At 35.9% G+C, this 22,537-nt stretch overlaps 2 protein-coding genes across 2 annotated transcripts; one reads left to right on the plus strand and one right to left on the minus strand.

Moving 5' to 3' along the window:
• Window positions 1–760: 760 nt before the first annotated feature.
• On the plus strand, window positions 761–21,748 carry LOC129429758 (uncharacterized). The gene is made up of 17 exons (XM_073855398.1): window positions 761–869; window positions 1,139–1,435; window positions 3,943–4,039; window positions 5,255–5,419; window positions 11,387–11,528; window positions 11,729–11,828; window positions 12,647–13,652; window positions 13,837–13,919; window positions 14,041–14,211; window positions 15,180–15,287; window positions 16,954–16,981; window positions 17,113–17,183; window positions 17,652–17,753; window positions 17,839–17,976; window positions 20,271–20,355; window positions 20,445–20,565; window positions 20,752–21,748. Exons 2-17 carry the CDS (start codon window positions 1,169–1,171, stop codon window positions 20,939–20,941), a joined length of 2,874 nt encoding a protein of 957 aa, XP_073711499.1. The 5' UTR covers window positions 761–869; window positions 1,139–1,168; the 3' UTR covers window positions 20,942–21,748.
• gpr31 (G protein-coupled receptor 31) lies at window positions 7,289–9,001 on the minus strand. The gene has a single exon (XM_055186661.2). It carries the CDS (start codon window positions 8,700–8,702, stop codon window positions 7,755–7,757), a length of 948 nt encoding a protein of 315 aa, XP_055042636.2. The 5' UTR covers window positions 8,703–9,001; the 3' UTR covers window positions 7,289–7,754.
• Window positions 21,749–22,537: the final 789 nt, after the last annotated feature.

Consider the following 22,537-nt stretch of genomic DNA (forward strand, 5'->3'; position numbering starts at 1 on the left):
ACCGACGCGCTAAGCTTCATGCTAACAGATAATAACAACATAATTTCACGCCATAATATAAAAAACTGTGTATTACAGTGTCTAAAACAGCCCAACAAGCAGAGAAGTACAGTTTATAGCCTATTCGTTGAAGCTTTACCTCTCACGTACCTCAACACGACGTCAAACACGCATCTCCAGATCCAGTCTTTACTACCACAGATGCTTGTAACGCTAACCAGACATCCAAATGCCGCTATAACCACAATAAATAAATAAACCCACATGATCATTGTCTTTGTGATCGATCATCGATGCCACATTTGAGTACTCGAGCAATCGAGTGCTCGTGTCCATCCCTAGTAGTTACATGAGTAAGTATGGTGGCACAAAATAAAACTTTTGTTTGGAGCCATAGGAATGAATGGGGCTAGGCTAAATGCTAACACGTGCAAGAAGCGCTGTATACAAAGATTAAAAGTAAACGCATTGAAAAAAATATAGGTATGTATTAATTCATCTAAGTTGAGGTAAGAACATAGTAAAATATTGAAAAACTGTGGTGTTTTCTTTAAAGTAAACCCTGAAAGGGATTTTTTAAAAATTAAGACTTTTTATACATTTGGTATGTTATTATTTTCAGATCTTAAGACATAAGGGTTTAAAGAAAAAGATTTGCTAAAATTGATTTCTTGTAAAAAAATACAACATTTATGCCTCATCTAATCTATACGCCTATTCAAAGTTTGTTGCTTTAATCTGGTATCAACATTCATTGTTTACAGTTACTATAACTACTAAGAGTTAAAGCTGTCAACCACAGGGCTTGCATGGCTGTGTGTATTTAAACCACATGTGAACACTTAAACAAGATTAAAGAAGTGAACAAGGTAAGCATGATTTAAACATTACTTTTATTTGGTAAAATGGACACAAACCATCTATAAAAATCTGTTTTTGTTTTCCAGTCCAATTTTTGTTTACATTAAGCTGTACTGCGTTCAGTTGTTCATGCTGAGACATCTAATACTTTAATTGACTCGTTTCTGTTGTTAAGGGTTAAAGTTTGCTTGATTTAGTTGTCCTTGACTATCATGCTGCACTATTTGCATATATAAATCAGGTTTTATGACAACTAACAAACAAAAATCTATTTCAGAAGTTCTACAGTAAACCTACAGTAAAGGCAATGTCTGCAGAAATACCTCAAAACCAAACTGTGATAAAAAACAGCAGCTCAGGTCAACAAACAGACCCTTCGGCAAAAGTTCAGACCATGTGTCCTATTGTCCAGCAGCATAGAGAAAACATGCAGAGTGACCGGCAGCATCAGATGAATGAATCTGACCCCAGTAACCCATCTCAGTCATTGAGTCAGGAGATATTTGAGCAGGTGTCTGATGTAGGTACCTCTCAACATACCCAACATTTAATGTCTCAGAGATTTCCCAAAGAGGTTAGTCACAATACTTTTGCATTTTAGTTTGAAAATCTTTTTATTTTTTATTAAAGAGTCAAAAAGCAAGGTTAATGCTAAATGTGGTATTTAATATTGTTTTTTTAATTCTTTAGCCGTTTGTGGTTAATCTACTGTCTGTGTACCACCAATAGGTGGCGATATTACATTAAAACTCAAAAGCTACCAAGAAATGCGAGAAAGGATGGTTAAAAATAAATTCTAGAGAAAACTATTTATACATATATATATATATATATATATATATATATATATATATATATATATATATATATATATATAACTTATTTATTTATATACACTTATATTTTTTAGGGTAACATTTTGCCTTAAAAGCCAAAGAGGTGACATTATACAGAGCTGCATTTAGTACATTTAGTAGACTTGTAAACTTATTATCACTGCAGTTTAGTTTAGTTTAATTTAAGTTTTTTCTAAAGCACTATTTAAACAACGGGACATTGTACCAAAGTGCTGTACAACTATAAGTACCTGTAATACATCAATTAATATAAAAACCACACATCATAAAAAACACACAATAAAGTATAGACAGACAAAAATTCAACCCTCTTAACTCGCAGAAGCTGCACATAGAAAGTGTATTTTAACTCATTCCCCGCCAGCCTTTTTTTTAAAAGTTGCCTGCAAGCATTTTTTGTGAGTTTTACAAAAGTTTCATAAAATGCATTCCAGGAAAAATTTTCTTCTAAAAATATATAAACATACAAATATATCAAATGAAAGAACATACTCTCTGCTCTCAAACAAATAATAAACAAACAAACAAAATGTGAAAAATAGTTTTATCCTATTTATATTTTTTCTCTTTTAACTCTTAAATATGGTTATGTTTCTTCAAAAATACAAAATATTTGAATTTTTGTGAAGGAATTTTGTTAGAGATCAGATTCAGAACAATTATGAAAACATACTGAGTTTAAAATTAGTAAAATAATTTTGCTTCATTTTATTTATAAATTGGGTAATTCATAGTGGATTTACAATCGTGGTATTACAGATTAACATAAACCTCATCAGCAAAACTTTTTTATGCAAATGTTTTCTCTTAATTGATTTGATAACTCGTCAATGGCAGGGAAAAAGTTAAACAGCTTTTTAAAGCGTCTTTGGTAGGGTCAGATCTAATATGGAGTGGCAGACTATTGCATAGCAAATGTGCAGCTATGCAAAAGCCCTATGATCCCTTCACTTATGTTTGGTCCTTTGAACACAGAGAACCCCTTTTTAGGAGACTTTAGGGACCTAGGGGGGATTATAGACCTGAAGTAGCTCAAATAGATATAAGGGAGATAAACCATCCAGGCTCTTACACAATTTGCAAGTACACTCTTAAAACAAAGTGAAACAATGGACAGTTTATGAAAGGAATATTCCATTTTCTTCCAGATAATTTACTCACCACCATGTCATCCAAAATGTTGATGTCTTTCTTTGTTCAGTCCAGAAGATAATATGTTTTTTGAGGAAAACATTGCAGGATTTTTCTCATTTTAATGGACTTTAATGGATACCAACACTTAACACTTAACTCAACACGTAACAGTTTTTTTCAACAGAGTTTCAAAGGACTATAAACAATCCCAAACGAGGCATAAGGGTCTTATCTAGCAAAACTATTGTCATTTTTGACAAGAAAAATAACAAATATACACTTTTAAACCACAATTTCTCGTCTAGATCCGGTCCTGAAAGCTTCAGCGTGACCTCACGCAATATGTCATGACGTCAAGAGGTCACAGAGGACGAACGCAAAACTCCGCCCCAGTGTTTACCCCAGACAGCAGACGACTCTGGGCCGGATTCGCACCGGATCAGCGCCAGAGCTGTTGACTTCGGCACAGATCCGGAGCGGATCCGGCCCAGCGCCGTCTGCTGTCTGGGAAGTGTTAAGAAAGAGGACCGTTCCTACGTTGTTGTATGTGGAATGATACTAATTAATGTCTTTGTGTCAGTTTATTGTTTACAATGTGCGTTTTATATATGTAACACGTGACCTCCCTACGTCACTACGCATTTACGTTAGGTCGCACTGGACCGGACCTAGACGAAAAGTTGTGGTTTAAAAGTGCATATTTTTTATTTTTCTTGTCAAAAATGACAATTGTTTTGCTAGATAAGACCCTTATGCCTCGTTTGGGATTGTTTATAGTCCTTTGAAACTCCGTTGAAAAAAAACTGTTACGTGTTGAGTTAAGTGTTAAGTGTTGGTGTCCATTAAAGTCCATTAAAATGAGAAAAATCCTGCAATGTTTTCCTAAAAAAAAAACATAATTTCTTCTCGACTGAACAAAGAAAGACATCAACATTTTTGATGACATGGTGGTGAGTAAATTATCTGGATTTTTCTTTCAAGACTATTCTTTTAAGGTATATTTAGGTAAAGATTTTACAGTAGGCCTATTTACACTTTTACTGTTTATCTAGATTTTAATTTTTTTAAATCATTTGATGTTTGTGGGCAGAGTCGAGGTCAAGATGAGCTGCTTCTTCAGCTTCAGGTGAAACAGTTGCAGAAGGTTTTACAGGAACAGAATGCGTTGCTTTCTCTCATCAGTCCAGGTAGATCCACAGCACTTCATATTATTTAGTAGTCTGTTGGTTTTTTGCTTTTACGTTTCAAGTAAACGTTGTCATCATTCACTCACACTTCTGTCATACCAAATCAGTATTGTTGTTTTACAGCTTTAAAAAAAAACATATTCAGTCAACCCTTTCCCATACAGTAAAGAGCCTGAAAAATAAATTATATTGTGTGTAAATATTGGACAGAAATAAACCTATGCTGGGCTGTTTGTTAGCCCAGTTGAAACAACCCAGCATAGGTTAATTTATTAACCAACATGTGTTCTTTCCAATATTTACCCATGCAGCATTGGGTTAAAAATAATAACCCAGCAGAATTTAGAGTGAAGGATCACAGAAGTATCTATATAACTTTAGTAGAAGGGTTTCATTTACAATACCACACTAGTAATTACAAAGCACCCTGAAGCACATTGTAAAAAGGTTGAATTGGTCATCCCACATGGGATTAAAGGATTACTCCACTTTAAAAAATCCCCAAAATTTACTCACCCCCATGTCATCCAAGATGTTGATGTCTTTCTTTCTTCAGTCGAGAAGAAATTTGTTTTTTTAAAGGAAACATTCCAGGATTTTAGTGTGAAACCCACACTTGCGAACCATTTTAAACAAAAAACAGACACAAATAAATTTTTTAGTATCATTTCACATACAACAACATCGGAACGGTCCATTTTCTTCGCACTTGTAAACACTGGAGCGGTAGTTTCACATAATTCAGGCGTGACCTTTCAATGGGATTATGTAATACGTAAGGTCACGCTGGCGCATTGCACCCCTAGTGCAAGACGGGAAGTTGTGTTTAAAAAGTACTTTTGGCAAAAATGACGATTGTTTCACTATAAGACCCTTATGTCTCGGTTGGGATCATTTAGAGCCCTTTAAAGCTGCATAAACTGTAAACGGTTGAGGTCCACGATATGGAGAAAAATCCTGGAATGTTTTCCTAAAAAAACGTAGTTTCTTCTGGACTGAACAAAGAAAAACATTTTAGATGAAATGGGGGTGAGTAAATTATCAGATTTTTTTTACGAAAGTGGATTAATCCTTTAAGCCTGTGATGTTAACTTTACAAGTCCACTGCCTTAACCATCAAGCCCTCAACAACAGTGCTATATAGAGAATATTTTTTTAAGTAAACATTTTAATTGTATTTCATTTTTCATTTTAGTTCATCCCTTTTTGTTTCAGGGCTGATTTTATCTCCCACATTCTTAGCGCATCTGCAAGCCCAGACACCTTCAGGCTTTCCACAAACTGCTCCTGTCAACCTTACCGAGAATTCGCCTGCTTTAAAGGAAAACTTAACCAAACCCACATTGTCTAGTAAGGTTGAGAATGGGCCTGAAGGCACTGGTAAGAGACATGTTGGTCATTTACTTTTGGGAAGGGTTTGGCACACTATCAGTTTAAATGTTTAGAAATTAGCTACAGCAGTGAAATAACTATTAACTATTATAATACTTATTTATTTGTGTTGTTGCTAATAGATATTAAAGTAGTTGCTCACCCAAAAAAATGGTCCCCATTGACTTGATCATACTTTAAAAAAATGAAAAGTTGGATTAACTTAACTTAAAAAAAATCACCCAAAGTGAACCAAAGTATTTTTTATTTTTATTTTAAGTGTTACCAATTGAAGTAATATTTTAAGTTGATCCAACTTTTCACTTTTTGTAGTGCATAGTAATTTCTATTCATACTATAAAAAGTCAATGGGCCCCAATTGGGTGAACTACTCATGACAGAACCTGTATAACCTGAATATGCCAATCACAATTATTTATTTAAGTACATTTTGTGTACATTATGTGTTTAATACAAAACATTCAGGGATAAAAATTAAACTGGTGCTAATGGTTTAGTGTTACAACCCTTGACTGTAACCTACAGTTTTGGGATAAGTTGTAGATTAAAAAACTACTTCATAGCAAACAAGAGTTTGAGATAACAAGAAAATGAATGGGGAGAACTGGGGCAAAGGAACGCAGAACAAAAGTAACGCAGGACGAAAGTAACTAATCGATTTTCTCCGAGCCCTGAAACTACGACAGCATCTTTAGCACGCAACCCTTGACAAAGCTGCAAATATTGCATTATTTCATCACCGTTTTGTGCGTGTGGATCCTGAAAGATCCCGTTTTTAATCATGATAAGTAAATTCCTAAAGTGGTGATTTTTTTCTTATAACGCATTGTTTCTCATTTCATGTGTTAAAGTATCAATCTACAGGTAATTTAGTGCTCTAACACATCCTGAAGTTTGACTTCTCAGAGTTTTTTCAAAATAAAAGTAAATCTAGTTCACTTTCCGCGACTAATACTGTTATATTATGTTGAAAATGTATTTTATTTTAATTGTATTTTATTTAATTTTCATAATTTTCAGATTTAATTTTTATTTTCAACAATTCAAGTTTGTACCGTCGGGTTGCTTTTGCAACATTTGATGAAACTAAAATGAAAATGTAATTTCATTATTTTTTGCAAAGATAAACAACAAAATATGTGTGCAGTTACATATTAACAAGGTCATAGTCATGTATATTTACTAAACCAAGTGTAATACAAAAATCTATCTTGATCTCTTGTGTTACTTTTGACCAGTGTTGGGGAAAGTTACTTTTAAAAGTAATGCATTACAATATTAAGTTACTCCCCGAAAAAGTTTTTAAATTAATTTAATTCATCTGAAAAGTAACTTGCATTACTTTTTTTAAAAAGTAACTCAAATATTAATGTGTACATTTATAAAATAATGCGTTACTTTACTCGTTACTGCAGAAAAGTAATATAATTACGTAATGCGCGTTACTTGTAATGCGTAACCCCCTCACTGTTTTTGACCCAACTGTGTGTTACAGTACTTTTGTCCCAGCTGACAGGGTCAAAAGTAAAAATGCGCTACTTATTTTTAACGTGAAATTATACTGAAGTCGTTTTACATTTGTTCAAAATTCCACTTAATATTAATAGACCACATTTGTGAGTTACTGACCACAGCAAAAATATATTTCTGTCTAAAACATTATCTTAAAAAAAAAAAAAATCTGTAAAATGGTACTTTCGCCCCTGCTCTCCCCTACAGTAAGTTACTGTGCAGGTTGTTTTACAACATTCATACATTGCAAATTATTCTTGTAATATTTGTGGTGTGAAAGTTTATTTAGCATATTTACACAAAATACATAATGCATGATGGTTGTATATTTCCTACCAGAGAAGTTGACTGAATCATGATTTGTAAGAAACCAGACAACTGTGACTCAGATGTAGGTCACATTACTGTCATAAGGCTTAATAGAAACTCCATTACGTTCAATCCACATACTAACTCGATTGTCATTCTGTTACGCACTTCATAATGTGTTTGGGTAGTTGATGTCATGCGACGTCGAATGCAATACTTTATCTAAAACGAAACTAAAGACACTGTAACATTTTATAATTATTGCATTAGCAAAGATGATTAAGAAAGCTAAAATACTTCATCTAAATATTTGTTTATTTCAAAATATACACATTTTACATTACATATACAATTTTATCCAAAAGATATGTGCATTTTATGCATCAACTACTTATTTACAAAAAAAACAAAAGTGCAAAAAACACATTTGACTAAACTTTTCTTAGCAGTCTTAACAAAGCATCCTTACTAATAATTTTATCATCTGGCATAGTGTAAACAATCATTGTGAGTTTTCTTCTGACGTTTCCATTGGCTCTTTCTCCAGCAGAAAGGGAAAATAAATCGACACGTATAGCTTCTTAAATTTGGTGCTGCTCAAGCAGTACAGGATTGGATCTAGCAGGCAATTCAGATACGACAGACAAACGAGACCGTCGTATAATTTAACAACAGCAACTTTCTCCTCGGACATCACAGGTCCGTTTTGCTGTAGCTGCACTGCTCGCGTGAAAGTATACGGCAGAAAGCAAACGGCAAAAACAAGAACGACAGCCGTAACCAGGAGCATCGCTCTCTTGAGCTTCGTCCTGTCTCCAATCGACTTCTGATTCCGAAGTCTTCTGATAATTCCAATCGAACAATACACGAGAACAAAAAAAGGGATGAAAATCTGGGTGTAAAACACGATTTCCCTCAACAGAACCACTGGACTGAAATCATCCTTTTCATTGCTGTGGCATCTTATGAAGCTTTGCATCATGGCTGGAATAGTCAGAATCCCCAGAAGCACCCAGATAAAAATTGAAATCTGAGGCGAATGTTTCAGCATCCTCAGGACTTTCCTCTTCTCGGGATGGACCACGCTGAAATAACGATAAATGGAGACGACGGTCAGAAAGGCGATGCTTGCTCCTCGGTTGAGAAACTGCAGGAAGAGCTGTACCTTGCACACAACCTTGTTCTCGCTGCATTGTTGAAAGTTATAAGCCTTCACTGGCAATCCAATAAGCAACAAAATGTCAGCCAAGACCAGATTGAACAAGAATATGTAGATGGTTTTAGATTTCCAGAATTTCAACTTGAAGATGAAGACATGAATGACCGTAATGTTCAAAAGGAGACCGAAAACAAACTCCAAGCCAACCACAGACGAGTAGAAAATGTAAAGTGGTCTGTTATTGTTGATGTGATCCTGGCAGCCCTCATCTGTATCGTTCTCCACGTTCATATTTTCCAGATTTATTGTAGGAATTGCTTCCTGATGTGTGTAGATAGCACAGGAGTTTTCCAGCACATAGCTTTAGACTTCATCTGTTCGCCTGAGAGCATTGCATTTTAAAGCTGCTCAGACTTGTAGGCTGGGTACTTCCTATGCTCCGGTTGCTTTTCAAGTCTCTGCCTGTCATGAAGATAAACACCTGATCTCACGAGCTTCTCATGCACTTACCTAAAGAATGCATTGCACTCTTAAAATAGTGACAAATAAAAATATGGTTCCAAAAAAGCATCTATGATTAAGTGACAGGAAAGTTGACATAATGTGAAAAGATAAATAAAAAAATAAAAATAAAATGTGTTCCTGTAGCTAGGAGTGCATGCAACGCCAAGGTCCTGGGTTTGATTCCCAGCTCATTAAAAGCTTACCTCAAATGCACTTCAGTTGGTTTGGAAAAAAGTGTTTGCCAAAAAAAAAATAAAAAATACATGATGTAGGCTTTAGAGTTTTATAAAGAAAGTCAGATCGTGTTGATTTTATAATATGACAATTCAATGAGCTCCAGAGTTGAGCAGATTAAGACCGTACAATGGCATGGCATGTTGACTTTAACAAGCAAGTTCAAACGAATGTACTGAAGTGATCAAACAACTTTGGTTATTGATCTGCTTTCTTAAGCACCTGTGTTTGCTGAATGACGCATTTTAGGTGGCTAGTCCGGGCAGGTCTGATGCATTTTTTTGTAAAGAAAAGTAATTGACGGGCCAACATTACCTTTTATAGCTACAGGACCTGGTCTGCTACACCCCCTATTGTATTCACTTAACATTAAGTTTGTGTAAAGTCATTTCATAAATGTTTTTGCACATTTCTGTGTTCAGGATTATTTGGGTGGGGCTAAAATGCTCCTAACAAAATCGCAAACATCCATTCAGGTTGCAGAGGTATTTGAAAGTTGAGAGACATGGCAGCTTTCCCGCGAGGGGGCGTGGTTTCAGCAAAGATGGCGGACACGCCCCCAGCATTCGAGAGCAGAGAATCTTGCTTATTTTGCCCAGATTTTGATAACAACTTGTATTTACTTGGCGTTTTTCTCATGCAAATTTGGTTGGGTAGGTAATAACACATTTTTCTGGGGTGAGACAAAACTCGGAATGCATTTAATATCACTTTACACATACTTTAACATACAGATTTTTATTTCTCTTGGCAATTTTTTGCATAACAATTGTGCAAAACATGATTATTTGCGTGCTGCACGATAAATCGCATGCGCATGGCGTCGGAATACAGCCTTGACTTCCACGCTGCCGCTTCCTGAAATCCATTCCACTTGGCTAATTTAGAGTCCATATAAATGAAAGTCCATTTAAAAAACTAAAAAAAACCTTAAAGGGACACAAGGCAGCATTTTTATGTTAATAAATCATCTTCGTAAGTCGGTATATGGTTAAATGACTCATTACATGACGAATGAAGACCCTCTCGCACGCCCCTACCGTCTGTAGGAAGAATACCCCACTTGCAAGTTCGCTGTATCCGACCCGGTGTCCTTCAGTCTCGTAAAGTCTCAGATATAGAAAGCAATTACTCCCAGACACTAGGGGGAGCTAGTAGAGAAATAATACTCAGACTTGCCTTGTGTGCCTTTAAAAAACTTAAAAGCAATTATTTTATTAAAAGGCACCACAATATTGTATCTACTCCAGTACTTTTTTTAGCTTCTGACGCCCCTGGTCATGCGGAATTGTCGGTGAAGCCGGTTCCTCGATTGGTGGTGGGTCGGCATCACCTGCTTTCAGATGGAGCAACATTTACTTGACAATCTGGTCAATTACGCCTTCATTATCGTGGACATATCACCTGCGATAATAAATTCGATGCTTTGTGTAGTAAATGCCATCATCTGAAAGCAGATGATGGGGATTTATTACTAATTGAGGAGCTGGCTTTACTGACGAGATCCGCATGACAATCGCATGCGATTAATCGTGCAGCTCTATTTATTTGCAATTAAAAATAAGGTTAGGTTACCTAGTTCAGACTGATCTCACGAAAAGTCGTGTTATAGTCACGCAAAATTTTATTAATTTATTCGTGTCCATGGCACGAAATTCATCTTTTTTTGTGACTTGAGCACGAATGTCTTTTTTGTGTCACTCGCACAAATTTCAATAGTTTTTCGTGTCCGTTGCATGGCTTTCTTTTTCATTTATTATATGCATTTTTTCTCATAGTTTTTTTCCTATTTTATTACCATTGTCGCTTGGGATTAGAATCACTTTGTGTTACATTTTTGGACATCCTAATGCAAACCTCAACTCCAGGCGAGAATAGTTTTAAAAGTGGAAGAAAAACATTTAGAAACCAATACATAAAAGTACATCCCAAATCTAACCCCAACCCCAAGCAGCACAGATCTAAAAATTGGAAAAAACAAAGAGAAAACAATACATAAAATGACACGAAAAAGAAAGTCATGCCACGGACACGAGAAACTATTTTTAGAAATTCGTGCAAGTGACACAAAAAAGACATTTGTGCTCAAGACACAAAAAACTGAATTTCATGCCATGGACACGAATAAATTAAATTTTGTGACTATAACACGACTTTCTGTGAGATCATGTTGGCTTAGTTATACTCAAAACTTTGCCAATAAGTTTACATTAAATGGATCTCTATTTGCATTGTAGATGTTACTGTCAACAGAACACAATCGATAGAGCCCAGAATCTTATCACCCATTAAAGAAGAACGGTCAGAGCCTGCTGCAGACAACTGTTTATGTAGCCCATTTGGATCCAGACGAAATGTCCTGGCAAACCCAGAGGAAAGGTATTGAAGATTATCTGGGGAGAAAACTGGTTTATGTTGTCACTATTTTGTTAAATTTTTATGGCTTATGAGGTCAAGCTTGAGTTTGTGTGAAGAGGTGTTTCTTTTATCTGTGGTAAAATTACTTTAATGGCTTTTTATTTTAATTTAGTAAAAACATGAAATGCAGTACTGTATTGAATAATACCATTTTTACACAGACCTATTTGCCCAGGACTTAAAGAGAAGCAAAAAACCTTTGAAGAGTTTGTTGAGGAGCATCTCAAAGTACATCAGCCTGTTCTCCAACAGGACGATCAGGTATGAGCTGCATTCATAAGGCGCTTTTTCATTGCATAATACCGCACGGTTTGGTTTGGGTCAGGTCGGGTCAGCTCACCTCACTTTGGCTTGGTTATCTTTTCCATCAAGTTTAGTAACACTTCGGAGTGGGAGGGGTTATAGGCGTGTCGTTATATTTGCTGTGGCTACTGATGTGACATCATACAAGTGAGAGTGTCGTTGTACATTCCCATACATTCATTTATTTCTCAGTCTGCCACAAAATTAAAATTGACCACCACAAATAGATGTTTGCACATCGCGTTCATCACTACCTCTGTCTAAAATGACAGTTTCTGTACAAACACCCGTGGCGTCAGTCGACAAGCTCCGCTGAGTCTCATTTAAGCATATGTGCAGACGTGTGCATCGTGAATGTGCCACCACTAACTGCAAGTCTGGAAAAAACGGTTATGTGTTCCTGATTCTCAACCTGTGGATGTTTTTCATCGCTAAAAGGGAGTTTGGGAACTTACAACAAAGCACAGATGAAAACAGGTTAACTCGATACAGTGCATGCTAGCATGAAGGTAAAGCTCTAAGCTAATCTTTTACATTATAGCGATGACCCTGGTAGTGACGTTTCTCTCAGACCAATCAGTGATCTACAGAGTTTTTGCTTCACGTTTTGGTATCAGCTCGGGTCGCTTGGAACCCCAATCGAAGTGGTATCGGACTGCACCCAGTGGAAAACCCAAAACCCAAACCATGGGGTACTATGCAATGGAAAAGCGCCAATAGAGTGATATAACACAATGTAAAGATACAGTCTAAGCATCTTTACATCTCTTTCATAGACTTGTAGACAAATCACACAAGCACAAAAGAAGGATTTCCTTCGTAAAGGAGAAGGAATGTGTAGGATTGTGAAGGGTAAGGATGGTTCACAGATAATCCAAAGGAGAAATTCTCTTAGTCCACAATTCATGAATGTGAAGTCCATGCCTCAAAAGATATCCCCTGTTGAACTTCATCATAATGGAAAAAAGAATGAGATGCCAAATATCAGCCGTACCAGAAGATATTCACTCCCAAATGTAAAGGACTTGGGCAACCTTGGTGACTGGAAATGTGACCTTGAAGAATTTCAGAGGAAGCCCATTGATCCACAAGATGACCATTTGCAGAAACAGGCTTACAAACCTCTGACGTCTAGCCTTGTTGACAAGACAAACTCGCTCAAAAATAAGCACAGTTCTGAAGAACAGGGTAAAACCAACAAAGCTATGTCCCAAAAAAGTGGATTAAATAAACCTAGCTGTCTAAGAGATGTCCGGAAAGTGGACTCTTTTAACGAAAATGTTGACTTTAAAAAAATTAATGACCATATTGTCAAAGTCAAAGAAAAAAGTGACCCAGCTACAAGCCGTTCGCATGGCCGAAGCGAATTTAACAAAGAGTTGGGTTTAAGCAATGAGGTAATGGAGTCTCTGGCTCTTAGTGATTCCAATGACAGCACAAGCAGTGAGGATGGACCCATTTCTCAATCTCACAGACCATTGCCTCATTTTCCCTCAAGGCACACAGATTATAAAGATCAAAGTTTAGATCTGTCAGACGATGACTATGCAAGCGATGCCCCGAGTGAGACTGATATAGTTAATGAAAAACATCGTTCCTCAACTCCTACCTCCAGTTCTTCAAGCTCCAGTAGAGACTCAGAACTTCAAAGCTTACAGGTGCCAATGACAAACCATTTCAAGAAAACAGAAAATCAACACGTTCAACCTGAGGGAAAATGGCCAGGAGATACTGTCTGTGATTTCAGACCACCTTCAAGACTCACGCAAGTTCTTCTTTACAGTTTATAGCAGTATATAGTCAAATAATAGGTACTGTAGTGTAACCACTTACCTATGAAGTACATAATAAATGAATCATTCTCAGGCAAGAATCTCAGTCAAGTCACAACTCTTAAAACTTTTAAAATCTTCATAAAGTTATACTGTATGTGTTACACTTGAGCTTAATTACTGAATCTGACTAGGAAGGAGACAGGGCAGCATGACTTTAATGATGGAGATGACCACACACCTGTCAGAAGACATAAAGAAGACCCATTTGAAATTTGTAAGACTCAGGTAAAACCAAAGGTGTCTTTGCGAGACACTGAGACAGCCTTTTGTTTTTCATAAAGTGTGGGTTTGGTAAAAATAAATCATATGTTTTTGTCTGTGTGCTGTGCTTATAGGATCTGAAGCAGCAGATCTTCTCTCTAAAGCAGAAGTTGAGGGAGAGGGAGGTTCATTGGTCTCAGGTCCACAATCTCCTGCAGAACCGTGTGGAAGCCCTCACCAAAGAGAACCAGGAGCTTAGCAAACTCAGTGGGAATGGAAGATCTCAACTTGGATCATACAATACAGTAAGAACAAATATATGAAGAGTTTGGTTCCAAAACGCGATAAATGCCATTTAAAAAAAACGAGTTACTGCCAAAATCAGTATTGTATGAGGTCAGTCCTTAATTTTCAGCTAAATTCCATATCCGCCGTGTTATTCTGTCAACTTTTCTCCCATTTTCCCAAAACGCAAAAAAAACACGCACTGTAAACAGCGTTGAATACACATAGGGTGATAGTTTTTGTCATCTACTTTGTACTTTGTGATCATTAAACAAACAAAAACAAAATAATACTTTTGATGGCATTGATGGCGAGGAAGAAACGTAAGCCACTCAGGCAAAGGAAAAATGCCGGCTGATGCTTGTTCTCCAGACAGCATCAAGCTTCTTTCATGCTAACACATTGACCCCAGGGGATCTTATGAAAAACTTTCCATTATTTTACTCGAAGTCAATGAAAATCGAGCAGGACCAAAACATTTTACAGTGTTCTTGACAAAGTAAGTGTTTTGATAAATGCCATTAATGTTTAATCAGTGTACCACTAGTCAACTAAATGAATATAACATGGCAAAGATGAATGCACATTTATATATTAATTCAATAGATTTATAGCATTTTGAAAAAATCTATATTTTTATTTATTTAGTTTTAATAATAAATCTTTGAAAATCAAGTTATGGATTTGAATTTTTTATGTTTTTATAACCTAAAGATGCTATGTAAAAGTTTGTACCAGAAAAAAAGTGGTTTTCATCTTGTCACTTTCTCACTTTCTTGGTATAGAAAACAAGTTTTTATCGAAATTAGTCAAAATGGATTTATTGCGTTTTGGAACCAAACTCTTCATATATTTGTTTTTAACTTTTTTTACACAGTGCATAAGTATAAACCTCCAAACTTTAGCCTGACTTACACACTTTTAATCCATTAGAGCCTGTCATTATTCAGTTCTCTGCTCTCTATGAATAATACACATTGAATTTTAGGGTAATACGAGCAGAGAGGACATGCAGAGAAACTCTGGAGTCAGAAGTGCAACTCCTGCGTTTACCAAACCCTCTGTCCACAAGAAGGAAACACAAAGGGGACACCTGGTGAGTCTGTAAACACTATTAATGTGCATTATTCTCCGGTTTGAGCCATTTAAAGCCTCAGTCAACATGAGACTTGATTTGATGTAAATTCACTGAGGTGTATAATGTGTTTTGAAGTTCTCTTTAAGCTCCAGTAATAATTCATGATGTCTTTCAAAGCTCAGTGTCTAGACTCTTCATAATTAATTCATGCATGTGCAATGAATCTACTGAAGTCCACTTCATACAGTGTCTTAAATCTTGCTTTTCATTTTTTCATATTTTTGCTTGTACGGTTTTTATTTCATGACTGCAAAAATCGATTCACTAAAAATGGTACACAAAGACCCTGTTGATTAGAAGCATCTATCGCAAATGATTCCTTTACTGAGTCAGTTTGCATGATAGTGTGGATTTCATGCCATGTACTCTCGCTTTATCCTGCTTTAATTTATTAAACACTATTTAATAATTTGATTTCAGTGACGTCCCAGAAAGCAATTTTGCATTTAAATGACCCAGACATCTAAGCAAAAACAAGGCAAATATTGGCCTATCAGTGAAAAATTAAAGAGGACATTTCACAGGACTACAGATTAAGGGGTGCTATCATCCCCTTTGACGTCACAAGGAGAGCCAAATTTCAATGACCTATTTTTTCACATGCTTGCAGAGAATGGTTTACCAAAACTAAGTTACTGGATTGTTCTCTTTCACATTTTCCAGATTAATAAAAGCATTGCGGACCCAATTTTAGCACTTAAACATGGAAAAAGTCAGATTTTCATGATATGTCCCCTTTAATAGACATCTAACTATAGCTCAAAATTAAACAAATGAAACCATGTACACCTTGTAATCACTGTTTACTTTGCGTACATGATGGAATATCATATACTGTATCTCACAAGTTATCTTGGCAAAAACGACATGTACCTAAATTCAAGGTCATTTTGGCTAGAAATTAGTTACACGTAGCTGGACTCTATCAAGTCTATAGGTAACTTAAAAGGACACTGCACTTTTTTTGAAAATATGCTCATTTTCTAGTTCCCCTAGAGTTGGGCATTTGATTCTTGCCGTTTTGGAGTGCATTCGGCTGATCTCCGGGTCTGGCATGATTACCACTTTTAGCATAGCTTAGCATAATCCATTGAATCTGATTAGACCATTAGCATCACGCTAAAAAAATAATGACATTACGCAGTGCCTGAAAATAGTCTCCTGCTATTGAAAGTTGCCAAGGGGACTATTTTCAGGCAGTGCGTAATGTCACTTTGCCTGCTGCAGCCATGTTGCAGCAAAGTCCTTGATTATTACGCCAGAATAGAAGTATAGTTCCTAGCAATATCGGCCTAGAAAATCGCAAATTTAAATTTTCCGTCGGTCTTAGTACACGATGTAACTACAGAAGAGTCAAGTTTTAAATAGGAAAAATATTGAAACTCTTTGGTTATTTTTTATTGTGATGCTAATGGTCTAATCAGATTCAATGGATTATGCTAAGATATGCTAAAAGTGGTAGCGCCAGACCCGGAGATCGACTGAATGGATTCCAAAATGATAAAAATCAATTGTTTAACTCTAGGGGAGCTGGAAAAATAGCAAAATGACGACTATTGAGTTTTTAGATTACATTTAAGATGATCCTTCTCACTTTTATGTTTCCCACATCTTTAATGCACAGGCCAACGAACACACAGCCATCTCTTTGAGTAAGTATGTGTTCTTTACTTCATCTAATGAACTCCTATGAATCACCTTAAGCTTATGTAACTAGAAACAGTGCTGTACTAGATGTACTGTACTCAAGTCATCAACTTGTCATGTCTTGTGTGCTGTATAGGAAAGAGTTCTGCATGTTCACTTGATGTTGGGAATCTTGATAGTAATGCCATGATAACCCAAGGCAGACAGGTATTTACTTTTCTCTTAAAGCAATTGTCATTCCAACACAGCATGAAACACCAAGAAATTTAGTGGAAGATAAAATAAAGACCATATGACACATTTTTCTGAAGCTATATTACCTGAGCATTTTGATTTGCCCTTCACACAAACTATTGTATGGCTTTTAACATATACTTTAACATACTATACACACCGCATATCACATGCACAGCATATTGGCGTGTATCCATTAGTGATCAGTTGGTAAACTGATTTATTCCTGGTATGTTCAGGGCCTGTGTAGGCCTGTAGACAGCAGATATGAATCAGAAATCCACAGATGCTTTATCAATCAGTGTTCTCATATATAATTACATTAATAAGGATATTACATTATCCCATTGTGTCAGTGATTATGAATAGTTGTGTTGGCCAACAAACCGAATTGTTGTATCATGATGTTTCATAATATCACAATGACTTTTCTATAAACAGGGAAGTTTGTTTCAGCGCAATATTGACTGCAGTGATGCACAAATGACATCTCAATCCAGAAAAGATCAAGTGAAAGAAGAGATATGCTATCCAGATGGAAGGGTACGGAGGATGGTTTGCATTTATGGTGCATGCAATTTTAGATATTAGATCTTTTAACCTGTTCTCAAAAAATGTTTTATGCCAGGTAGAGCGTCTATTCTTGAACGGATGTCGCGTAATCACATTTCGCAATGGAACGAAGAAGGAAATTGGTGTTGACAGGTCTATCACAGTTACCTTCTTTAATGGAGATGTTAAACGTATACTGGCTGACGGGACTGTGGTATGTGTCATTATTCACAGAGCATCAATATCTTACATTTGTGACCCTGGACCACAAATCCAGTCATAAGTCGCATGGGTATATTTGTAGCCAACAATGTATTGGTCAAAATTATAAATTTTATTATTTCAAAAATCATTAGGATATTAAAGGAGTAGTCCATTTTCTTAAAAAATCCAGATAATTTACTCACCACCATGTCATCCAAAATGTTGATGTCTTTCTTTGTTCAGTCGAGTTTTTATGTTTTTTTGAGGAAAACATTCCAGGATTTTTTTCATTTTAACGGAGTTTAAAATTGCAGTTAAAACAGGGTTTCAAAGGACTTTAAACGATCCCAGACGAGACATAAGGGTCTTATCTAGCGAAACGATTGTCATTTTTGACAAGAAAAATAAAAAATATGCACTTTTAAACCACAACTTCTCGTCTTCCTCCAGTCATGTGACCCTCCAGCGCGACCTTACGCAAACGTTATCACGTCAAGAGGTCACGGATGACATATGCGAAACTACGCCCCAGTGCTTACAAGTGTGGAGAAAGAGGACCGTTCCGACGTGGTTGTATGTAGAATGATACAATTATTGTGTCAGTTTATTGTTTAAAATTGTCTGCAAATGTGCGTTTTATATATGTAACGCGCAGTGTTGGGGGTAACGCATTACAAGTAATGCACATTACGTAATAATATTACTTTTCTGAAGTAACGAGTAAAGTAATGCATTACTTTATAAATGTACACATTAATATTTGAGTTACTTTTAAAAAAGTAATGTGAGTTACTTTTCAGTTTTATTAAATCAATTTAAAAATAAAATAATGTACTGATTTAAACTGAACATTTTAACGTAGAATTACCCACTTTGTGCGCCTGAGCGGGAACAGTTCAGTCAGAAAACGGAGATGGCAGGCCAGAGCTTGACATTTTTGCGATCATAAAAAACACCTGCAAGGCCTGAAAAAGATCAAGCCTCAGCCTAGTAAGAAAAAGTAATGCAAAAGTAACGCAAAAGTAACGTAAGCATTACTTTCCATGGAAAGTAACTATGTAACGCAATTAGTTACTTTTTTAGGGAGTAACTTAATATTGTAATGCATTACTTTTAAAGTAACTTTCCCCAACACTGGTAACACGTAACATTACGCAGTTACGTGAGGTCGTGCTGGCGCATCACAGGACCGGAGACAGACGAGAAGTTGTGGTTCAAAAGTGCATATTTTTTATTTTTCCTGTCAAAAATGACAATCATTTCGCTAGATTTGGGATCGTTTAGAATCCTTTGAAACTCCGTTGAAACTGCAATTTTAAACTGCATTAAAACTGTTACGTGTTGGTGTCCATTAAAGTTCATTAAAATGAGAAAAATCCTGGAATGTTTTCCTCAAAAAACATAATTTCTTCTCGACTGAACAAAGAAAGACATCAACATTTTGGATGACATGGTGGTAAGTAAAATATCTGTATTTCTTTTTAAGAAAATTGACTAATCCTTTAAGTAAAGATAATTTTCCATGAAGATATATTGTAAATTTCCTACATGTAAATGTATTTATCATTAGTTATAATGTGTGAGATGCAAAGGACTTAATTTGGACAATTTTAAAGATAATTTTCTTGATCTCTTAAATTTTTTGCACCCTCAGATTCCAAATTTTCAAATAGTTCTATCCCGGCCAAATGTTGTCATATCCTAACCTAAATCAATGGAAAGCTTATTCATCCAGCTTTCAGATGATGTATAAATCTCATTTTTAAAAATTGCCCCCTATGACTATGGTATCGTTTGTGGTCCAGGGTCACATTTGTGCTGTATGCAACTTATGTGAGCCTGTCTGTGAAATCCAGGCTAAAGTCTTATAATCTAATAATGAGATTAAGTGCATCAAAGTTTGATTTCAATCATTAATTTCACATTAATTTCAATATTTGAAATGATCCTACCCAGTCAATAATAAAGATATCAAGGTTATATTTTTTTACATTACAGTAAATTACTAAAAAGTGACTTAATCTGGGTTTTACCCTGCAGGGTCACATATGGTGTTGGAAATTTACTGACTACTAAATATCTTTTGTGACGATGCACCAAAACAGTAACGTGTGGCTACAGGCCCAGTCTTTTGTTTTCAGGTTTCTAGTAATTTCATGGGTCCACCACACCTTTTTTGTGAGTTCCTGCAGTTGTATACAATAGGTGTATACTGTCTGGGCAGTTTTTTAGTGGCCTTAAGGTGATCGTTTGGTTTTCGGCCTTTAGTTACAAAACTTTAACTGTTCCCTTTAATCTGTTTAGATATACTATTATTGTGATGCTCAAACGACACATTCAACTTATCCATCTGGTTTGGAGGTTCTGCAGTTTCCAAACAACCAAAGAGGTGTGAATAAAATTATGCAATTATGGAAATGTCTTTTTTTCTGGGAAATTGGGGTCAGGTGTATTTAATGCCTTCACATGTCTTCCTAGAAAAACGCTATCCTGATGGTAAAAGAGAAATAGCCTTTCCTGATGGCACAGTCAAGATACTCTACCCGGATGGTCGAGAGGAAAGCATTTTTTCGGATGGAACGGTCGTCCGAATATCAAAGTATGGATTATTGGGATTGTTTATGCAAAAATCATTTACTTACACACGTGAACACAATAGAGATAATTTACGTCCAAACTTTAATTTTTATACCACAGCTGCCCCTGCTCCCCATCCACTTCCATTGTACAGAAAGAGCATAAAAAAATAATAAATTAAATCCCTTTCTATGTGTTGTTTCTACAGACACGGTGAAAAGATAGTGGAGTTTACTAATGGCCAGAGGGAGATCCATACTGCGCAGTATAAGCGAAGGATGTACCCAGATGGGACGATTAAAACTGTCTACACAAACGGGAGGCAGGAGACCAAGTTCTCATCCGGGAGGGTTCGCATAAAGAACGATGAAGGCATCGTTATAATGGACAAGAAATAAATCCCTTTTCATTTAATTATTTGATTTTTTTTATTGTTAAAGACATTTCACAAGACTTTTTTAAGATGTCAAATGTGAAGTTTTAGCTCAAAATATCATATAGATAATTTATTATAACATGTTAAAATTGCCACTTTATATGTGTGAGCAAAAATGTACAGTTTTTGGGTGTGTCCTTTTAAATGCAAATGAGCTGATCTTTGCACCAAATGGCAGTGCTGTGGTTGGATAGTCCAGATTAAGGGGTGGTATTATCCCCTTCTGACATCACAAGAGGAGCCAAATTTCAATGAAGCAGTGGGGACCCAATTATAGCACTAAAACATGGAAAAAGTCAGATTTTCATGATATGTCCCCTTTAATATAATGTTGGTATAAATTTAAACCCAAAGCCATAATCAACAGCACAGTGGCTCAGTGGGTAGCACTGTTGGCTCATTGCAAGATGGCCCTCTGTTTTAGCCCCGGCTGGGTCAAGTGGTCTTTCTTTGGATTTTGCATGTTTTCCCTGTATCACTGTGGATTTACTCTGTTTTCCTCCCACAGTCCAAAGATATTTTCATGTGAAAAAGTAGTACACATCCATAGTGTACTTTACTCTTTCCCCGCCAGTGTTTTTTGACAAAGTTGCGAGCCAGCACCAGCATTTTTCATGATTTTCACAAAAGTTTAATGTCTTATTACTTCCGGTTGTATAAGTTGCAGAAAGCCGGAAATACTCGTCATTGGCAGGGAAGCGTTTTCTCTTAATTGACGAGTTAACTTGTCAATGGCGGGAAAAGAGTTAAAGGGATAGTTCACTTCAAAATGAAAATTCTGTCATCATTTAATCCTCATGTTGTTCTATACCTGTATGAATTTCTTTTTTCTTATAAACATAAAAGAAGATATTTTGAGAAATCATGGTTAACACACAGCAGTAAGTGACCATAGACTTCCATAGTAGGAAAAAAATATTTAAATTCCATCATATTTTCAATTTTTCATATTTTTTCCTACTATGGAAGTCTATGGTCTCTTACTGCTGTGTGTTTACCATCATTTCTCAAAATATCTTTTTTTGTGTTCGTCAGAAAAAAAATTCATAAAGGTTTAGAACAACATGAGGTTGAGTAATGATGACAGAATTTTCATTTTAAAGAACTATCCATTTAAAGAGCTTTATTTTCGTGCACTTATTAATATATGCACTAATTAACTTAAAGGATTAGTCCATTTTATAAAAAAAATACAGATAATTTACTCACCACCATGTCATCCAAAATGTTGATGTCTTTCTTTGTTCAGTCGAGAAGAAATTATGTTTTTTGAGGAAAACATTGCAGGATTTTTCTCATTTTAATGGACTTTAATAGAGCCCAACACTTAATACTTAACAGTTTTTTTCAACGGAGTTTCAAAGGACTATAAACAATCCCAAACGAGGCATAAGGGTCTTATCTAGCGAAACGATTGTCATTTTTGACAAGAAAAATAAAAAATATGCACTTTTAAACCACAACTTCTCGTCTAGGTCCGGTCCTGTGTTACGCCAGCCCGCCCTAACGTAAATGCGTAGTGACATAAAGAGATCACGTGTTACATATATGAAACGCA

Source organism: Misgurnus anguillicaudatus, chromosome 18, assembly GCF_027580225.2.
Source record: "Misgurnus anguillicaudatus chromosome 18, ASM2758022v2, whole genome shotgun sequence".
Classification (NCBI taxonomy): Eukaryota; Metazoa; Chordata; class Actinopteri; order Cypriniformes; family Cobitidae; genus Misgurnus; species Misgurnus anguillicaudatus.

What these genes read in the sequence shown, in the direction of transcription:
- LOC129429758 (XM_073855398.1), top strand. Translation starts at nt 1,169, where the DNA reads ATGTCTGCAGAAATACCTCAAAACCAAACTGTGATAAAAAACAGCAGC. An exon ending in GTTTCCAAACAACCAAAGAG is followed by an intron (nt 20,356 to 20,444) that starts GTGTGAATAAAA and finishes ATGTCTTCCTAG; the next exon opens with AAAAACGCTATCCTGATGGT. An exon ending in ACGGTCGTCCGAATATCAAA is followed by an intron (nt 20,566 to 20,751) that starts GTATGGATTATT and finishes TTGTTTCTACAG; the next exon opens with ACACGGTGAAAAGATAGTGG.
- gpr31 (XM_055186661.2), bottom strand. Translation starts at nt 8,702, where the DNA reads ATGAACGTGGAGAACGATACAGATGAGGGCTGCCAGGATCACATCAAC.